Source organism: Dermacentor albipictus, unplaced genomic scaffold (genome assembly GCF_038994185.2).
Source record: "Dermacentor albipictus isolate Rhodes 1998 colony unplaced genomic scaffold, USDA_Dalb.pri_finalv2 scaffold_23, whole genome shotgun sequence".
In the NCBI taxonomy this organism is placed as follows: domain Eukaryota; kingdom Metazoa; phylum Arthropoda; class Arachnida; order Ixodida; family Ixodidae; genus Dermacentor; species Dermacentor albipictus.
The window spans coordinates 197,271-215,362 of NW_027225577.1; the positions used below are offsets into that span (position 1 = coordinate 197,271).

General features: G+C 46.8%; 1 protein-coding gene across 7 annotated transcripts in view; it reads left to right on the forward strand.

Annotated features, from left to right (window-relative positions):
* LOC135898918 (uncharacterized) overlaps positions 1 to 18,092 on the forward strand; it is a 215,214-nt gene that overhangs the window by 165,524 nt on the left and 31,598 nt on the right. For all 7 annotated transcript variants that reach the window (XM_070529532.1, XM_070529533.1, XM_070529531.1 and 4 more), the window contains 3 exons: positions 6,285 to 6,686; positions 11,537 to 13,009; positions 16,122 to 16,261. In XM_070529532.1, the coding sequence (XP_070385633.1) occupies positions 6,599 to 6,686; positions 11,537 to 13,009; positions 16,122 to 16,261 (1,701 nt within the window). In that variant the 5' untranslated portion in view covers positions 6,285 to 6,598. The remainder of the gene's footprint in view (positions 1 to 6,284; positions 6,687 to 11,536; positions 13,010 to 16,121; positions 16,262 to 18,092) is intronic.

The window sequence follows — 18,092 nt, forward strand, 5'->3', positions numbered from 1 at the left end:
ACGCCGTAGTAATTTTGATCACCTGTGAGCTCTTTAACGTGCATACAATGCTCAGTACACCCGTGCTTTTGCGTTTCTTTCATACCTAAATGCGGCCTCCTTTCCGGGATTTGAACCCGTGCCCTTGGGCTTCAGCGCAACGCCGTAGACACTACGCCACCACGGCACGTAGAAATATCAAACTTCGGCTGTCTGCAGTCTCAGTACGTTTCCTCACAACAACGGTTCAATCCAGAAATCTGCGTCACCATAAGCTTCATGACAACGGTACAAAATAAAGAACAACAAGAACATATAAGTAACGACCACTACATAGCAGTAAAGCGACACCATTTCGTAATTTTTGAGCGTTATTATTGCCCCGCGGTCGACAGTATTAAGATTTAGCTCGGTGAATCTTGCGCTGTGTTGTCAAATTAACACGTCCTTGTGACGCGCAACGCCTTGTTATGAAGCTAAGAAAGAAAATATCCTATGAGAGATGACGTTAGAAAAGCATTTGGTGGCTGCAGGGTACGTAGCGGCCGGATTTTGGAAATAAACTTTACGGTTGCTGGTTACGATGTTGGTGGTGTTTGCCAACTGGTCGTAGAAAGCGCCAAGTGGCTGTGCAATCACGCATTTTTTTTTTCGGAAGGTGATCGGCAGGCTCGCGGTTGACCAGGAGAGCGAGTTGGGGAAAGGGGGTGGAGAGGGCCGATTGTCGTACGTATTTATATGCCGTACGAAGCAATTTCAAGAAGGCACGTGCTCTGTGTGCCCATCTCCCCACCCGCCTTCGGTCCCTGGCTAGACACCTGTGCACGTTAGCTCTACCAACTTACTGGAAGGGTCAGGTTACATGTGCCTCCTTTCGAGGACTTAACATACGTTAGCACTGGTAAGCTAGAGGGGGACGGGAAGAGAAGGTAGAAGTGCTGGTGCAAAAAATACGAAATCGTTGACAAACGAACAAGAAAAAAATACAGAAACTCACTTTTATTATCTCACATCGAACACTTTTCCCCCCAAAAGAACAACTGCGCGAATGCAAGAGTTCTCGCACGATAACTGCGACACTTCCCCGACACATATAAGAGAAGACCCAAGAGAAACAAGGGAGGCAAAAAAAAAAAGAAAACGCGAACCCCCAAAAATGAGGTACACAAAAGGTGGAACGTGGTCAGAAGCCTTGCTGGTTCCTCCCGGGGCGCCTTTCGGTGGCGGCCCTACGCTCATCTGACAGCCGCAGAGCGGGCCAGATAATTCGGGCCCAGAGGATCGCGTTACCTACGAGGCCGCGCAACAGCCGGCCTTCCCGTCTCCTTCCCCCTTTGTTCTCCAGGCGTCCTTTCTCATTGGCATTGCGGCTGGCCCGGGTAGAGGGGCTATGTATGTGCTTGTGCGTGCGTGTAGATTGTGATCTCACACCTCTGCTCTTCCGCCCTCTCCTCTCGTCCACCCGCTCTACCCAACAGCTGCCAATAAAAGAAAGCGGCAATAAAGAAACGACGCCGCCGGTGACCGCAAGCACCCGGAAGTTTGCCCAGTCAGTGGTGTGCCATTATCATCAGTCATCGAACCTGTCGCTTGTCAGAACTGACCGCACCGATAAACACGGTATGGGCGGAAGGCGCGATGCTGGTTTGCTTTCTGCGCTACGCTCTCGTTCCCGCGTGCGCGCTCGCGCCAAGTCTTCTTCGGCACAGGGACGGGAACATAATTCTAACGAGGCATTGCGTCGAGTTCGGGGCACAGTCGTGCGGATGGGCCGGTCCGTGGAGGGGCAAAGCAAAAAAGTGAGTGGGCACAGCGAAGGGTACGCGGCCGATCTTCGAAAATACTGCCATATGTTGTGGAACTACTCACATTCGTGCGTTGGGTTGAGCATGATACACATGGACGTGTGCGTCATGCGCAAGCCAAAGTATGAATATGGGTAAGTGCGAACTCACCCAGCTTTCAGTTTCTTGTGCTCTATAACGATGAATGCTTGTGGTGCAACGGTAAGGCCAAGAATAGTGTGCGTGAGATTTCAAACGCGCGAATTGCCCTTTTCGGTATAGGCGAAAAGAGCGCCTGCGCGAATCTCTTTGTGCGAGTCACGGGCTGGCTTCGCGCGTGGAGAACGAACCCGACTAAAGGCGGCAAACTTGCTCGGGCTCCTGGAAGGCACGCGGAACTGAACTGTCATGTGACCTGTACCACCATTTACTATTTCCACACGGAGAAGGATAGCGCACCTCATTAAACGCTTCGAGAGCAAAATAATGATTTACGCTTGGGTAGTAAATATACTGTTCCGGTGAATGAGTATTGTTTTTCACCAGAACGGCGTGGCGCGAGCTCTGATGAGACAGGTTGACTGGGCGTTGTTTACACGAGCAGCTGATACTGGTGGCCGCGTTTTCTCCTCGTAGATAGCTTCCAGGGCGCGTATCACGTGCCATAACGTTGTTTAGAAAGCCCGAGGTCGGATAAACTTGAAGCGAGACGCGCGATATTGCTCATTGATCCTAGTTGAAAAAACGTGGCTTGCAATTTGAGCACTGGCTCTCCTGGCCAACGTCACGCGGGCGACACACAGGCCTAAAGTTGTCTGCATTCATTACAAACCACGGCGAAGACTTCAACGATTCCTTCGTTTTTGTACTCAGTCACTGCGGCAGCAGTAGGCTGTCATAGCCACAGCGTTTTCTGCTTAAATTACCAGAGGACACTCTGGCACTAACTTCTATACAGGCGCGTCAAGCCTGCAAGTATGGCAGTGCAGCCAGCATACACTGGAATAATTTTCAGTTCATGGATTCGCTTAAGCTCTATCCTTATGGCTTCAAATGGCTTTGTGACTACGCAAATGGATAATTTTCCGCAAGATATCGCGTTATCAACGCAACAATTCGCAATGATTATTAATGCGCGCAGAAATAGTCGTAACTTCCCAGTTTGCATGCGGTTTGCTTCAAAATAATGTTCTTTTTTTTTTCGATTGTCGGTTCAGTTCCAGTTCAGTTCCGGTTCAGTTCCGGTTGGATACCTCGCCAACAATCAGCCGTGGCCATCTCGCTTGACAAATCTGCACAATCGCCTGCTCCCAAGCCGGCGAGCTGGGCAGAAAGCTCACGTGAACCCTGCATTCACGCCATTTGCCATAGCTTTCTTTTCGCCCCGTTTTAATGTGTAAGCATGTTACAAGGCTACTTCCCTCGCAAATCTGTTCGTCTGTCCGTCCGTCTGTCTATAACGCATGACACGATGCTCTCCCTAGGTATACGTGGGGTCCTACGGGGGTATATATATAGGAGGATGCCTTATGACTACTCATGACTTCTTAGATTTATGAATGTGGCTTTATACAGTGGGTAGTGACGATGTATCAGGAGTAACTAAGGTTAATAAAAACCTAATAAGTTTATTTACGACGACAATATCTAAGCCTAAATGAGGCTCCTTAAGACTATCGAAAGGTAAGGGAGCCTAATGGAGAATAATTACGATGAAATTACTTAAGCGTAATGACGGATAATTGCGGGTAATTAACAATAGCGAGACTAATTAATATAATTCAGGTTATATACATGGGCTAATGACAAGTAATTAAAGGCACTCAGAATTATCTATTCCCAATTTATCACTATTAATTAATTAATTAATTAAGCAAAAGCCGACATCGTGCGCTTATTAAACTTAATTCGTTAATTCATTCATTGAACAAACGCCGCCACCATACAACTAAATAAGCCTAACAATTTGTTAACTAATTAAGCATGACTAGACACATAGTTCGGATACGACCAGACACGTTCGGATGCGTCCGAGATGTATGTGTGCAAGGTGAGCGACTGGAAAGAACGCTTACGCGCTATCGGACCAGTCCCACGAATTTCTGGAGTAACCCTTTCGACGCTTGCTGCCCGGAAGGGGCTGAACTACGGCGGAAATTAAATCGGCGGCTGATGCGCTACGGCTCGCACAACCGGGAAACTAATTTCGAGAAATTGATAATACTGTGACACTGCTTTTCACGCATTGGAAATGAAACAAGGAAAACAGAAGCTGTGTACATCTGGCCGCAGAATTTCTCGCTCACCTAGCCGGAATATCCCGCGAGAAATTTACATTAGATGCAGGAAGAAGCTTGCAAAAAAAAAAGAAAAAAAGATAGCGTAAACCGACTAACGAATGGTCCGCCAAACACGACCTAAAAATGCACAGTTTGGAGCGCGCGCAAAACAAAGCACAGGATGTAATTGCGGAAGTTCGCGGCGTCCTTGTCCCGTCGGGCGCGGAAACAAAGCGAACCCAACGGTTACGGAGCAGCATGAAGCTTCCTACAAAAAAATGAAATACTTCATATAGAGGAAATTCTGGTGCGCGTAGGGATTTTCAGCTGATGGGCAGTACGTATAAGTTTGCCTAAACCTCATAGTTTTTTTTTCGCTTCAAGCAGCTGTGCGATTTTCGCAGTTCATCATTTTGAACCAATTACAGTGCATTATAAATGCAACAGTTTGCACTGATTATGCATGGGAGCAGAGACTAATTGCCTTCGCGCGTTTAAAGAACGGTGAGCGCTAGGAACTTTTTACATTATTATTATTATTATTATTATTATTATTATTATTATTATTATTATTATTATTATTATTATTATTATTATTACCATTATTATTATTATTATTATTATTATTATTATTATTATTATTATTATTATTATTATTATTATTATTATTAATCTGATTCGCACAAGCAAAAACAATCACAAAGAACAGCTAGAGAGCTAGCTGGCGACTGCCACTAGAGGGGGCACAACGTTTTGGCGGACCTAACCTAACCTAGTCTGACCTAAAATAACCTAGCTAGAAAGATAAAGCGCAATAAATAACCCCACGAGAACGTTCGAAGACGTCAGCACGCAGTAAAGACAAATCCAGGCTACTAACCATCATTCTCACGGTAGTGGATCTATCGTAGCCCCAGATATCGTAGCCACATCTAGTGATTTTTTTAGGGAGCTCAATGCGAACGAGCCGCGAAATTCGCGCTCTCCAGCAACGACGCCCTAGCGGTGGGCCGATCCCGCGACCCGTTGCCATGGCACCCGAATGCCTCGCAACACAAAAGCGGACCCGTGGCCCGCTCGATGCGCGCATCGGGCAGACGTTACGAGCGCATTCTTGGCTCCTTATTCACCGAAGTCAGCAGGCCGACGCGGTGTTACCTCAAACGCTAAGCGTGCTGACAGCCCGGTAGACCGAGGGTCCCGCAGTTGTGTCATTTTGATCAAGTTAATCCGGACGACGGTGTAGTTGACGGACTCTTCGGTTATGACGTTACCAAGAAACCTGGTGTAGTGCATAAGAAAGCCATGCTTATACGCAGGTTAGTGTTTTCTTTGTTTTTTGTGCGTGTGAAAAATTAGGATTTCGTTTTGTAATTGTACCTGCCATCGCGAGGGAACTCAATGAGAGCACCTTTCTCGAATATTATTGTTTCCTTTGTTGAAGTGTACGTTTAAATGTCACAGACGTGTTGTGAGTGTAAGATGGGTCTCGGTGACTTGGTGTCATGTTTTCTTCACGACCTGTTCATGCCGGCTCATTGCCGAGGATGACATTAGCAGATAGCCTGCATATTTGAACTCATCGTTGATCTGCGCTCTATAGAGTTGGTCGTTCTGTATTTTCCCTTAAAGAAGCTGGAACTCATCGTTGACCTGCGCCCTATAGAGTTGGTCGCTTTGTATTTTCTCTTAAAAAAGCTCGGACGTGTTCTTGCAAGGTACGTCAGTCTTCGATAAGATTTTCTTTACCTTGGATTGGGTGTATGTTAAAGAACTCCAGGTGCTCAAAATTGAACCGGAGACATCCACTACGGCATTCCTTATAAACATCATGGCATTGGCCCATAAAACCTCATACTGTAATTTTAAATTGAGAAATTTCGTCTCAACTTTGACTGATTGGTCACCCGTAACTTTCTTACATTCTCCGCCGCGATATGACCCGGTTGATAATGAACTGTGATTCTTTATGATGCCTCGCAATATTTCCCTTGAAGCTACAGTCCTCAGTACCTATTTGCCGATAAGGTTTCTTTTAATACTTTCACAAGGCGAGCTCATAACGCGTCATGCATCATATCATTGCGGGGGTCAATTTCCTTCTCATTAAGCAGCGATGATGCGTTACGCATACCAAGAAGAACCTGTACAGCTCAGCAACAGCACTGTTACCAATAGAGTGGACGCCGCTGACAAATGGTGGAGTTGGCGCACGAGTTTTGCTAACTGTATACAAACGCAGCTCAGGGGCCGGCGACATCGGGCACTCGGTGGCAGTGGGAGGAGACGTCAGCAGCCAGCAGCAGTCCGACAGCAGCGGACAACCACGGGTGACCGCTGGCCAGCTCCGTGCCTTTGACGGCGCGGCGGGCTTTGCGGTTTTTTCCCGGGAAGCGCATTCAGAGCCGCAATGAACGTCCGGGTGCGTAGCGCGCAGCACAATCGGGTGCCCCCCCGCGCACCGCACTCTTCAGCTTGGCGGCCTCCGCTGTCACCGGCCACGACCCGAAAGTGCGGCCCTGCCTGGTCTTCACCGCTGATCCCACTGCGTCCGATATGGACAGCATGCGGCGTACGACCCTTCGCTGCGCTGCCGTGACGTTGGTGGTGTCGGTGTTGCTGTTCGGAGCATTCGACATTGCAGGTACGTTGGGAAGCGTCTGTATAGACCGTTGCCTTTCGCATGTAAATTCCGTGCGATACACAGAATGTTGCTGATCAGTGTACTGATCCATTTGGCAGTGTGGAAGAATATTCCGGCACTTCGTCATTAATTTTTTTTGTGTGTGCAGCCGCTTTCACATATAGGTCACTTCATTTTCGGGCTTCTATCTGCTGCATCTGGCCTCACCAGTGCACAACCTGGAACCAACGCTTAATTACGATGTTTAGAATTGTTTTATCATCAACGTTCGCTAGCTGAGGAGTTGCGGAGTCTTGAGTACGGGTACCACAAGTTGCGTCAAAACCGGCAATAGCGCCTGTGGTGGTTATTAGGCAGTCACTAGAGAGAGGGACATCGTGTTGCGCAAGTTGCACCATAAGCAATAGTGCATTCATTTTTGCGACTCATGCATGGCGTGGTAATCAGTCTTGATTGCTTCAAACCATACCCGCCGTGGTTGCTCAGTGGCTATGGTGTTGGGCTGCTGAGCACGAGGTCGCGGGATCGCATCCCGGCCACGGCGGCCGCATTTCGAAGGGGGCGAAATGCGAAAACACCCGTGTGCTTAGATTTAGGCGCACATTAAAGAACCCCAGGTGGTCGAAATTTCCGAAGTCCTCCACTACGGCGTGCCTCATAATCAGAAAGTAGTTTAGGCACGTAACACCCCATAATTTTTTTTTTTCAAACCATTTCGGCGACTGTTTTGTAACGTCACGTTGCTATATGTGGGTTTGTTTGCATACAACCTTATCGGATGCCACAGATGCCTCGCGCCTAACATTCTAGCTTCCGTCTTGTCGTGCATGCGATAACAAGAGTCACAGCCAGACTCGTGCTTAGCAACTGTTCTAACTAAAATTCACACCTCTTAGTTAACAGATTTAAATAATCTGTGTGGCTTCCAAAACATGCAGAGTATTCGGAAGTGCCATTGCTTTTAGGTCTTTCGTACTCTGTACAGTAGAGAGAATATATATTATACTGTTTTTGCATTCCCACTAAGCAGGGAAAAAAATCAGGGTCTCGTGCACGCAGACTTTGCTTTTTGCTAAGGAACAACAGAGGGTCAAAATTTATCCGCCGTCCTCGGATATGACGTTCTTCATAGCCCACTGCTTATCTTTTGGACGTAAAACCCAATCAGTTACACTCGCCCATCGTAGCCATTGTCGTTGCCGTGAATTTCGATATGCAGGTGGTTCTAATCTTGCAAATGCCTTGCTGGGATCTTCTTTGACCGAAATGTGTGTCCAGTGTCCGTATCGGCATCAAATAAGACATTTAAGAGTGCATTCCTCGCCACATGCCTCTCTATACGCAAACAGTACAGTGTGAACAAACGTTTCTGAGCCGCAAACAATGACACCCCGCACTTTAACCGCCTGATCTTGCCTCTGCAAAGGAGTGAGGGAAGACTAAGGCGCAGACGTCGAGCAACTTTGTAGCGGTTCGAAACGAGGAGCGTGTTGTTTCATCGCGCAGCTGAATTGGCAGCGTCAAAGCAAACAGAAAGTGAGAGAGACAAAGGAAGTGAAAGGCGAACGCTGCCGGCGAAGGAAAAGCTCGGTGCACCCGGACAAGTAGCGCGCAACGCGCATGACATGTCCGCTCGGTCATCGCGTGAATGACCCCCGAGCACGCAATCATGGCGCGCTGCTCACTTCCGCTTTCGCTCTCTCTCTTCCGATAGCGATGCCTGTCAGAGGCGCACAACGCGACGTCGCGCCCATTGACTCACCGGCGATCCAACTACTCGAGGCGACAATTATTTTCGTAGCCGAGCTGAGGTCCTTCATACGGAAGCCTTTCATAAGCTATGGAATGAAAGCATCGATTGTGGAAGCAAGCGGGTAGGCCCGAAGGCTAGGTAAATGAAAACACATATAAAAAGAAGTACAGAAACTCGCTTAGTCAGCAATCGCGCTCAAATTGCGCGCAAGTCGTTAAAAATCTGTCCGCTATGCCAATACCAGTACTCTATCGCAACGCTACCAAAACAATGCGTGAAAATTTAGGTTGGAACCGGCGATTAAGCACTCTGTGCTCCAGGAGCGCAGGGTTGTTGACCCTGTCTAGTACAGACGACGAAACTTTTCTTCGTATACTGAATCCACTGAAGCATGTGCGTTGTTGTCTCCGCTGCGCTACAGGCGTAGCATGCAGGGCTGTCCGCTGTTGGAGATATGAAGCAGCAACTGGCTTTCGTGAACGATACGCCGAGCCACTGGCGGCTTAGAAGATTTAATTGGGGCAGCTCTTAGGCCGCATGGGAGAGAAAACGCATGTCCGTGGAACGAAGAAAAGAGTTGGATAGGTTCAACCCTCCAGTGGGTTATTGAGGATTGGCTTAGATTCACTGCCGATGGGTCATGACTGTGAGATAGTAGGGTGAGTTAAGCATCCACCACAAACGGTAGGGCAGCTGCTTTAAATTTTATAACAATGGACTTTGTTTTTGTTGTCCATACACATGGCAACCTTGAAGATCTAGCCAAGAGTCATAGCTAATGTAAGCAGGTCGTGCAGAAATAGTAACATCGTTCTGCACAACCATTCTTGCCCTTAGCCTTTTTCCCGGTGCAGTAAAGTATAACAAGCACTTGAGCCTAAATGAACCCTGAAAAACTCTTTGAACGTAGTAAAAAGATGTTGCAATCTGTTAACGAGGCTCGTGTGAACATGTGAGCCAAATATTTTTTCATTGCATGCAACAGGGTATTTACAATCTCGTGTCAAAAGCAGCGAACACTCGTTCGCTTTCGCATCCGCAATGTCGTCACCGAAATAATGTGGTCCACCAAGGTTACTGGCTTCAATAATATCACGAGAGAATTCTTATGAGAGTTATGCATAGCTACTAATTCTTAATTGGACTGCATTCATAGTGTGGAAGTTTGGAGTGTCGAAAACGACGTCCACCTGCCCCTCAAAAGACTTCCGACCAGAACGAACCTGGACGAAGCTAATATATTTTGCGGCCTATACTACGCAGCCTCCAGCTGACTGGTGCCATGCGCATGTGAGCGAAGGGCCTACGCGGTGAGCCAATCAACAGCATGCTGCATGGTGAGGCTGCAAGAACTAAATAAATAAAATTAATTTTGGTGTTTTACGTTCCATAACCATGATCACGTTATGAGGCCCCCGCAGCAGTGATAGTGAAAGGCTCCTGATTATTTCCTACTACGTGGGGTTTTATACCTGCACTTCAGTCTAATTGCACAAGAGTTTTTACATCTAGCCCCCGTCAGAATGCCGCGGTCGGGCTCGAACCCACGACCTCGAGCTCAGCGGCGTAACGCCAGAGTTTCCAAGCTACCGCGGCGGGTGAGGCCCGCAAAGCATCCGGGATTTTTCAGACTTAGCAACCCGAAAAGCATTCTCATTCTGCGCGCGTAGCGATAGCGCAGTGGTTCCTGTTGCCGCGCGCAGACGTGTGGCAGGGTCAGAAAGCAGGCAGCTTAAAGGCTGCAGGCTCGCAGCTCGCACAGAGTGAGGAGATCGGAGCTTTGTTATACGGTTGTTGCCCGGCAAGTAGAAGTTACAATGTCGAAATCAAAGTTACACTACGGGGCCCAGCTTCTTTACCACCTAGAGCTTGAGCATTCGCAAGAGAGAGAGAGAGAAAATGATAAATGAAAGGTAGGGAGGTTAACCAGGACTGAGTTCGGTTGGCTACCCTACAATGGGGAAAGGGAAAGGGGGACAAAAAGATGAAAAGAAGAGAGAGTCCACTGGAGGTATCAGTCGGTCACTCAGTCCGAATCACAGGCGCTGACTCAATCCGGTCGCTTTCAAATATCGCAGCAGCGCTTTTGTGGCCTTTTGCAAAGCATTCGCATTCGCATTAGCATTCGCAAAGTTGCTAAAATAATGTGTATTGTGGAGCGTATGTTCGCCTTAACCTAGGTTTGTAACTTGCACGTATTTTTTTACAGATACGTATGAAAAGCTTTTCTGTCCAGCTGTGCTAGCTTATCCCCGGCAAAGAGATATGCAACTGCTACTTTGTCTGGAATGTTGCCGAAATGCGAACAATAGCGAAATAATTCGGGGTTCCTAAAGAAAACAAAAACATTCTTATCTGCCTACTTGACGTTCAGGACGCCATGGAAGCAGATGCTTTGACATTTCCTTGCTATGCAGTGACCTAGTAAGGTGCATTTCACTAACTGGTGCCAGTTATTATAAAACGCTTTATATAAATTACATCCTGTTTCACAGCTGAAACGGCGTATTGAGGGAACACTGCAGAATATCCAGAATGTCCATATCTGCATTTTGTTGTGATTACATATGTGTATGTTGTTCTCTGTGAAAAAAAAAATGAAATTGTTATGAAAGTTCTTCACGTAGTTTGTATTTAGCTTATTTTTTCTCAAGTAAGCAAGTCAGGAAGAATAAAATTTAGGTATAATTGGTGTAGCGTGATGTTAGAGCACTAAAGTGTAACAGCCATTAGACACGTAGAAGAACAAAACAGCATCATTTAAAATTATTTGCTGAAGGCATACTTCACATAATGAGTGAACGCTAACTGTAAAACCTGTCACTAAACAAAGGGGGGTGGTGCGAGGGGGGAGACGGAAGAAGCGCTTCTCCCTTGTTTACCCTGTTTTCTTTAGTAATGTGCTTGTTTTGAGCGCTCATTAATTGTGTTAAGGCAGCAACAGTGCTATTTTGTCAACTTGCTATTACCTTTCATATGGTAGTTCTTCAAGGTTATAAAACAGGCAGTGCTGTATTTTTTCAGTGCTTGTGGCATCTCAAATTTCCACCATTCCGCTCGTGCATTGTTTTCTCTGGCCTTGCTACTGCTGTTCCAGATGCACTGAGGAAAGATGAAGGGCTGGACGAAGGGTCATGGCTTCGAAAGAATCCCATCAGTTCAAGACTCACGGCAGAAGATGCAGTTCACACGTGGACCACTGATTCGGAACGCTTCGCCCAAGCCTTTTTGGATGGTTCTGGAGATGGAGAAAATAGCTACAACAGCCATAATAGTGACTTCGCATCTGTTCCACCTACTGTTACCATAGATCACGGAGAACTGTTTCCTCTGTTGGCAACTACAACGGCAATAGATTACGGAGATCTTAGTGATGGCACGGAAATTTCTTCTTCAGGTTCGGGCTTTATTGACAGCTGGGGTCTGTCCAGAACTTCGGTAGGATACCCGGGACCTTCTGCGGCTTTACCTGAAGCGACAGCCGGCGATGTTATGCCGGAGCCTGAATATATGACACCATCGTTTCATAGTGACTCCATGGACATGTTTCTTTCATCAGGGCCTCAAAAGCTGACATCTCCATTTTCAGTTTTCTCAGAAGAAGGCTCCTCTGAGGGGGCTGTGTTGATAACATCGTCGTTTCCTGTAGATAGCACAAGTTCAATCGCACCAACACCTCACACTTTGACGTCCCTGTCGCCCAGCCCACTGACACCTTTGCTTTCTTCCAGCTCTAGTCCTATCCTAGACGAGTCGTTGCTAGAGATAGAAAGCGGTTCATTAGTAGACATTAAAGATGCGAGTGTAACCAGTAGTTCGTATTCAGGAAACGAATCCGAACTTATGCTCAGCACCAAGTCTTTGTTCCAGCAAACCTCGTTTCCGTCAACCGCTGAGATTTCTATTTCTACTGATAATCAGAAAAATCTATCTGCACAAAATTACACCGCGATTCATCTGTCTCGGCACGGCGTAAGTTCTGTGAATAATGCCGATGCGACTACTCTTCCGGCCATCGAGTCTTCCAGGCACTCGCCTCAGCTGAACGCTGTGCCAACATCTACGAGCCCATTATATTCGTCAAGCTTGACAATGTCCTCATTATTGAGACCAGAAACATTGTTGCCTTTCACCACTGAATTACTGCCGATTGGAAATACTTTCGATATTGGGACGGGATCACACTCATCCAGTGCTGCCACAACGGAAATGCTACCAACAGGAAAGACAGAGGCGTCGTATTTGTCCGGCCCATCTGCTCTGTGGACTTCAGAGAAGGGCCGCGAAAAGATGCCCTTAGGGAGTTGGCACAGTAGCACAGAATCCAACAGGCCGACATTGTTGTGGTTCACTACGAGCCCTCCCGCGACGAGGAAGACGGATTGGTTTCTGACGTCAATGTCCAAGTGGTTTGTGCCGCCGTCAACGACTCTGCCGGATTGGAGCCGCAGCCCTCCAGATACTGTCGTCAGTCCAACCTCGGTGTTTAACTCATTCGGCCATCTCGACAACGGTTCGGAGCCGTCACCGGAAGCGCTGAATGATCAGATGAAGTATTGGATAAAGACAGGTACGTGAACGCTACAAGCTGTGTTACATACTTTATGTTCATTTGGGCTTGTGAAGCCGCATCTTTAAGAAAGTACGTTGAGTCTGATTGGTACAATCGTCGCGGGAACTGGAAAATAAGACGTCATCAAAAAATGGTAATATCCAAAGCAAGCTCCAAAAAGTATGAAAATAGGCGTAATCGGTGACAAACTCATTGGCAAAGGTTCTTGGGGAGTGGAGTCATACTGCTCCGCATAACAAGTTGTGCGGAGTAGCATCATTCGACGCCACACGAACCGCAGTCAACACTATTATTTAGCAAAGTTGAAATAGCTCGTCAGTTCGCGCTGCACTTTCCTATTTTCAATGTCCGTAAAGTGGTTCTTCTGGAAGTTAAAAAAAAAGCTTCCATTCCTTCACTCAACCGAACAGTGGTGAACCGCCGGTCGGTGTGGCCGCACTGCCTCAGCATCATTGTACCGGTGGCGGCGCGCCACGTGCGTTTTTCCTCTAGTGTGCCTGGGCCTTAACAAGTTGTTCGTGGGTCGTTAAAATGCGATTTAAGCTAGAACACTGGAATATGAACTATAAGCTTTAGAAGTATCACTAAAAGCCCATTTCTGTATTATTATTATCCAATTTCAGGTGACAACGCGATCGCAATACCCGTTTGAAAATACATTGCTCCTATGGGACGTTGGCCGGGAAAGAAAAAAGAAACGTGTTATCGGAAAAACGCATTATGCGGAACCGTATCAACGAGATTCCGCTGTAATAAGTGCTAGGCACTGTCTGCTCACACTGTAAGGTGACTTCTCATGTATAAGTTTTTGAAGAAACTTGAGCTTTTCTGGCAGTAAAAACCTACAAGGAGCCCTTTGGGCGTCCTTGCTGAAAACAGACAGGTTATAAATTTGTACCCTTTCATGAATGTGATGGCTTGGCGCACCTTTCGCTATGAATTAATCCTAGATACTACCTGCTTGTTTTTAGTTCGAACAGATACAAAAAATGATCGCGCCGGACAGGCAGCTCTTTTCCATATTTCAAAGCGGATTTTCTGAAGATGCGGATCTTACTTGCATACCAAAACTGTAATATATAGAGAGGCGATTAAAAGAAATAAATTGCCTGTTTAACTGTTAACTTCAGGTCACATGTGGCAATTTCTAAAGTGACGCTGTCAGTAGTAAAGTTATGATTGCGTAGCAGAAATACTAAATCTAGCATCGATTCCAAGACATCTGTCGTTAAAATGTGCTACAAAACAGATTGGCGTTCCAGTTAGTAGTTACCCAAAACCGCCCCTCAGGAAGTTCGGGACTGTCTCAAGTGACACGCCAAAGCAGGTTCTAGCAAATTTTAAGAACAGACATCTCGAAAGTGATGGCAGTCTTAGGATTTATGCTAAAAAAGGAATGACTTCACTTCTTCTCAGCCTGTCTCGCGATTGTAACACGTGCCCTAAAGTAAATCATTAGAACGTTAAGTACAAACAATTTGGTCGCATATGTGGACATTTCGCCTTGTCCTATAGATGTAATGTCCTCTTCTTCAGGTAGTCCACCGGTGCAGGCCGAATTGAGCTATATGTTCCATGAAATTTTAAATGTGTAAGCATTTCAATGCCGACCCAACGAGACAGCCCGTCAGTCCGTCACGTAAGACGAATCGCTATAAAGAAATTAATGTATTAAACAAAATAAGTTCGAAAGGAAAAACTTTCGTGGTGGCGATCGAGTATCGGACCTACAACCCCGTGCTGAGAAGCCGAGTGTTTCGCCCACTGGGCTAAAGACCCACGCTTGCACAAGGTGTGTTTGAAACATATGAATGTGTTGTGCCGGTGATACAAAACAAATTCCAAAGGAGAACAATTTCTCTGAAGTCTTTGTTGAAAGATTTGGTGATGGTCGAATAAAAGCCATCTCTAGAACCACATGCAGAGCCGACTTGGAGCATTGCAGACATCAGGTGAGAGAGAGAGAGAGAAAGAAATAAAACTTTATTTGCTCCAGAGGTGGGGTCTTGCAGAACGCCTTTGGATGGGTCAACAGTCCAGAACTCCCGTGGCCTTAGCTACCTTTCTGGCGCGTCCACTGAGCCAAATCTGGCCGTCCGGTTACCAGCTGGACAGCGCAGCCTCGCACTGCTGTGGCGTGGCGTTTTGTATCATGGGTATTGCCTTTATATTCTGGCATTCCCACGTTACCTGGTATACTGTGGGCTTCTCACCATGCCAGGGACAAACGTCTCTGTATGCGGCTGTATGTATCTTTCTGTAAATAAGCAGACATGAGTGTGTTTGTAGCTGTCGGCAGAACACTGACTGCTGGCTGCCTAATTTCTTGTGGGACAGGGAATGTCACCTACTGGTTCCCCGGATGTGCTCCATAATGTCCCCGTAGGTACTGTTCACCGCTTCTGTACCCCTGACCTCTGATCTCTCTCGGCTGGCGTGTCCTCGAGCTATGACACCGGCCTGGAGGTTCCCAGCAATTCCGTCATGCCCCGGGCCCAAATTTTCTGGTGTTTTTCTTTGCTTTCGCTACTGGCCTTTAACATGCCCGCTGCTTTCCTGCCTACCCTACCCTTGATGAATCCCCGGCAGGCGTCCTGAGAATCCTTGATAAATACTAGCGAGCGTCCGGATCTGTTTCCCTCGGCGACAGCTAGAGCGACGGCGTCCTCCACGGCGTAAGATACGGTGCAGTCCTTCAGCGATGCGCTGACCTTCTTCTTTAGTAGGAAGTCGATCATAGTGACCACTGCGTCCCTGCCGTTAACGTATGTAGCAGCGTTTGCGTAAAGGTTGTTCTTCCTGTCCTGGTAGGTACTGGCTATGGCTTCCGCCCTGGCTCTGCGCCTGCCCTGGTCACGGACAGGATTCATGTGCCTAGGGATGAAAGCCACCTAGAATCAGGAAAATTGCGACTTTGTGAGAATGGTTCACGCCAAAAACACGCCACATTCTCGATGCGTTTTGGTGATCACGGCGGGAATATGGCGTTGTGAATTCGTTGTGAGCTTGTTGCTTACTTTATGCTCGAATTATTTCGGCGAATGTATTGTTTGCTTGACTATACTCGGGACTGGTCTGTGTTTTATTATGCCGTGTTGTTTACTTACAGTGATGCGTATAGAGCGCTACAACCATTCAAACACAGAGAAGCTTGCGAAGAACCTGGCATTTGTGTACGAAAAAGCTTTCGCCCAACTGCATGCATCACGGCGAGGGAGACGCTACATAGGCAGATCCATGGTTGTCCAGGTCAGTGTCATCCATACTGAAAACTGTGGTATAGAAGTTATCTCAACAGGCATAACGTGCCTCAGAAAAGCTGGCGAAGGCTTCGTTAGGTGGACCTATGTTTGTCAAAGGTCGCCTTGCCATCTTCTGCGCGTTAGTTTTAGTGGGTTTGTAGGGTGACCTCACGTACGGTCGTTGTCGGTAGCGGCTAGCTGTAAAGGACGAGACTGAAAAGAAAATTAGCCCTCTCATTTGGTGTTTCTAGGCGCAGTTGTGGAAAGGACAGGGTTCGAAGAAGGGGGAAGAGAGTGGAGAAAGGCAGAGGCGGCAGGAGAAAAAGAAGAAGAGAGAGAGAGAAGTAAAGAGAGAGAGAGAGAGAGATTGTTGCGGGATATAAAGGATGGGAAGCCTTCAGAGAACTGGACAGAAACCATAGGTGTCGTAGGTGGCGTGCGTTTGTGACTTTAGAAAAATGAGCGCGGGAGTAACCAGCGCGGGAGCAAGCCAAGGGACATGAGTTGAAAGAATGACCTGAGTAGCCCAGTAGCAGCGCGCCTACAAATTTTGAAGGCATTAAGGTGGCGACATGGAGGCTGTGATAAAGAATGGGGAGTGGTGGGAAGGAGGTGCAGTGTATGGGAGTGGGTTGATCTCTGAAGGGATGTTAACCTTAGTAGATCGGCGTAGGCATCGTCGAGGCGGTATATAAAAGTGGCATTACCTTGTGTTGTGAAGGCGCTGAAAACGATATGCTGACATTTCGGAAGCGTTGGTGGCACTTTAAAGAAAATTAACCCAAAAAGAAGAGGAAAAGGCAAAAGGTCGGGCCACATGACTACTTCGCATTTGCGTTGATAACTAAGATTACATTGACGGACTATATCACCTTAAAGAAACCTTATAAAACACGAACCACCGGAACACCGCCCTTCAGAAAACCTACACCGATGCAACTGAACTTGAGTAAGCCGATCGAGGGCCTCGAACCCTGCCTTGAGATCGCAAGATCAGCAAGGTCAGCAACGCACACCTCTTCTTACTGCTAAATTCTCAAACGCACTCCCAAACCTGAACAACATCCTCAGTAAATACTACCCCATTCTCGATCATCAGCAACCAGAAACTAAATATCTCCCCTGACCCGCCCAATAGCCTACAGATGCAAGACTAATTTCAAGAACATTCTTGTAAATTTCAAATTAAGGACAAAGACGACGCCAAAAACCGGTCCCTGTGGGCCGTCCCAGGTGCTCTATATGCAAGCATGTACAATCTCCTACTAGAGTAAAAGTAGCGCGTCAGAATACCTCCGCAAGGTGACTACGGTTTTCACCTGCACATCAAGCAATATATAATCTACTGTCTAGACTATGCCACTGGTAGCAAACCAATACGTAGTTGAGACTACAACAAATTCATACTAGATATTAAATGGAGCAAGGATCTATACCGGGTGTCCAACGTAACTTGAGCCACAAAAAAATAAAAATAAAATATGCAAATGCCACGTAGGTGGACAGAACCAAGGTAATGTTGTTTACCGTCACTTGGAGATAATCAGATTATTTTTTTGCATTCCGTCTAATTACATAATTAGACTTAATTAGCTGATCAACTGCGCAAATATTATAAGTAGATAAATATTGTCGATGAGAAACTTTTCATATCATCAACAAAGGCACAAAAACACGTTATGCCACCAGCTAAGCTCTATTCTTAGGCTCAGCCATTCGTTATTTTCCAGCTCTTCCCTGTCCCTCTCCTACCACTAAATTTGAGATTTTTTTTCTACGCTTGTACGCATATATCAACCAAACAAGCCTTTTTTCACCATGAAGACTTGGCCCCTCCT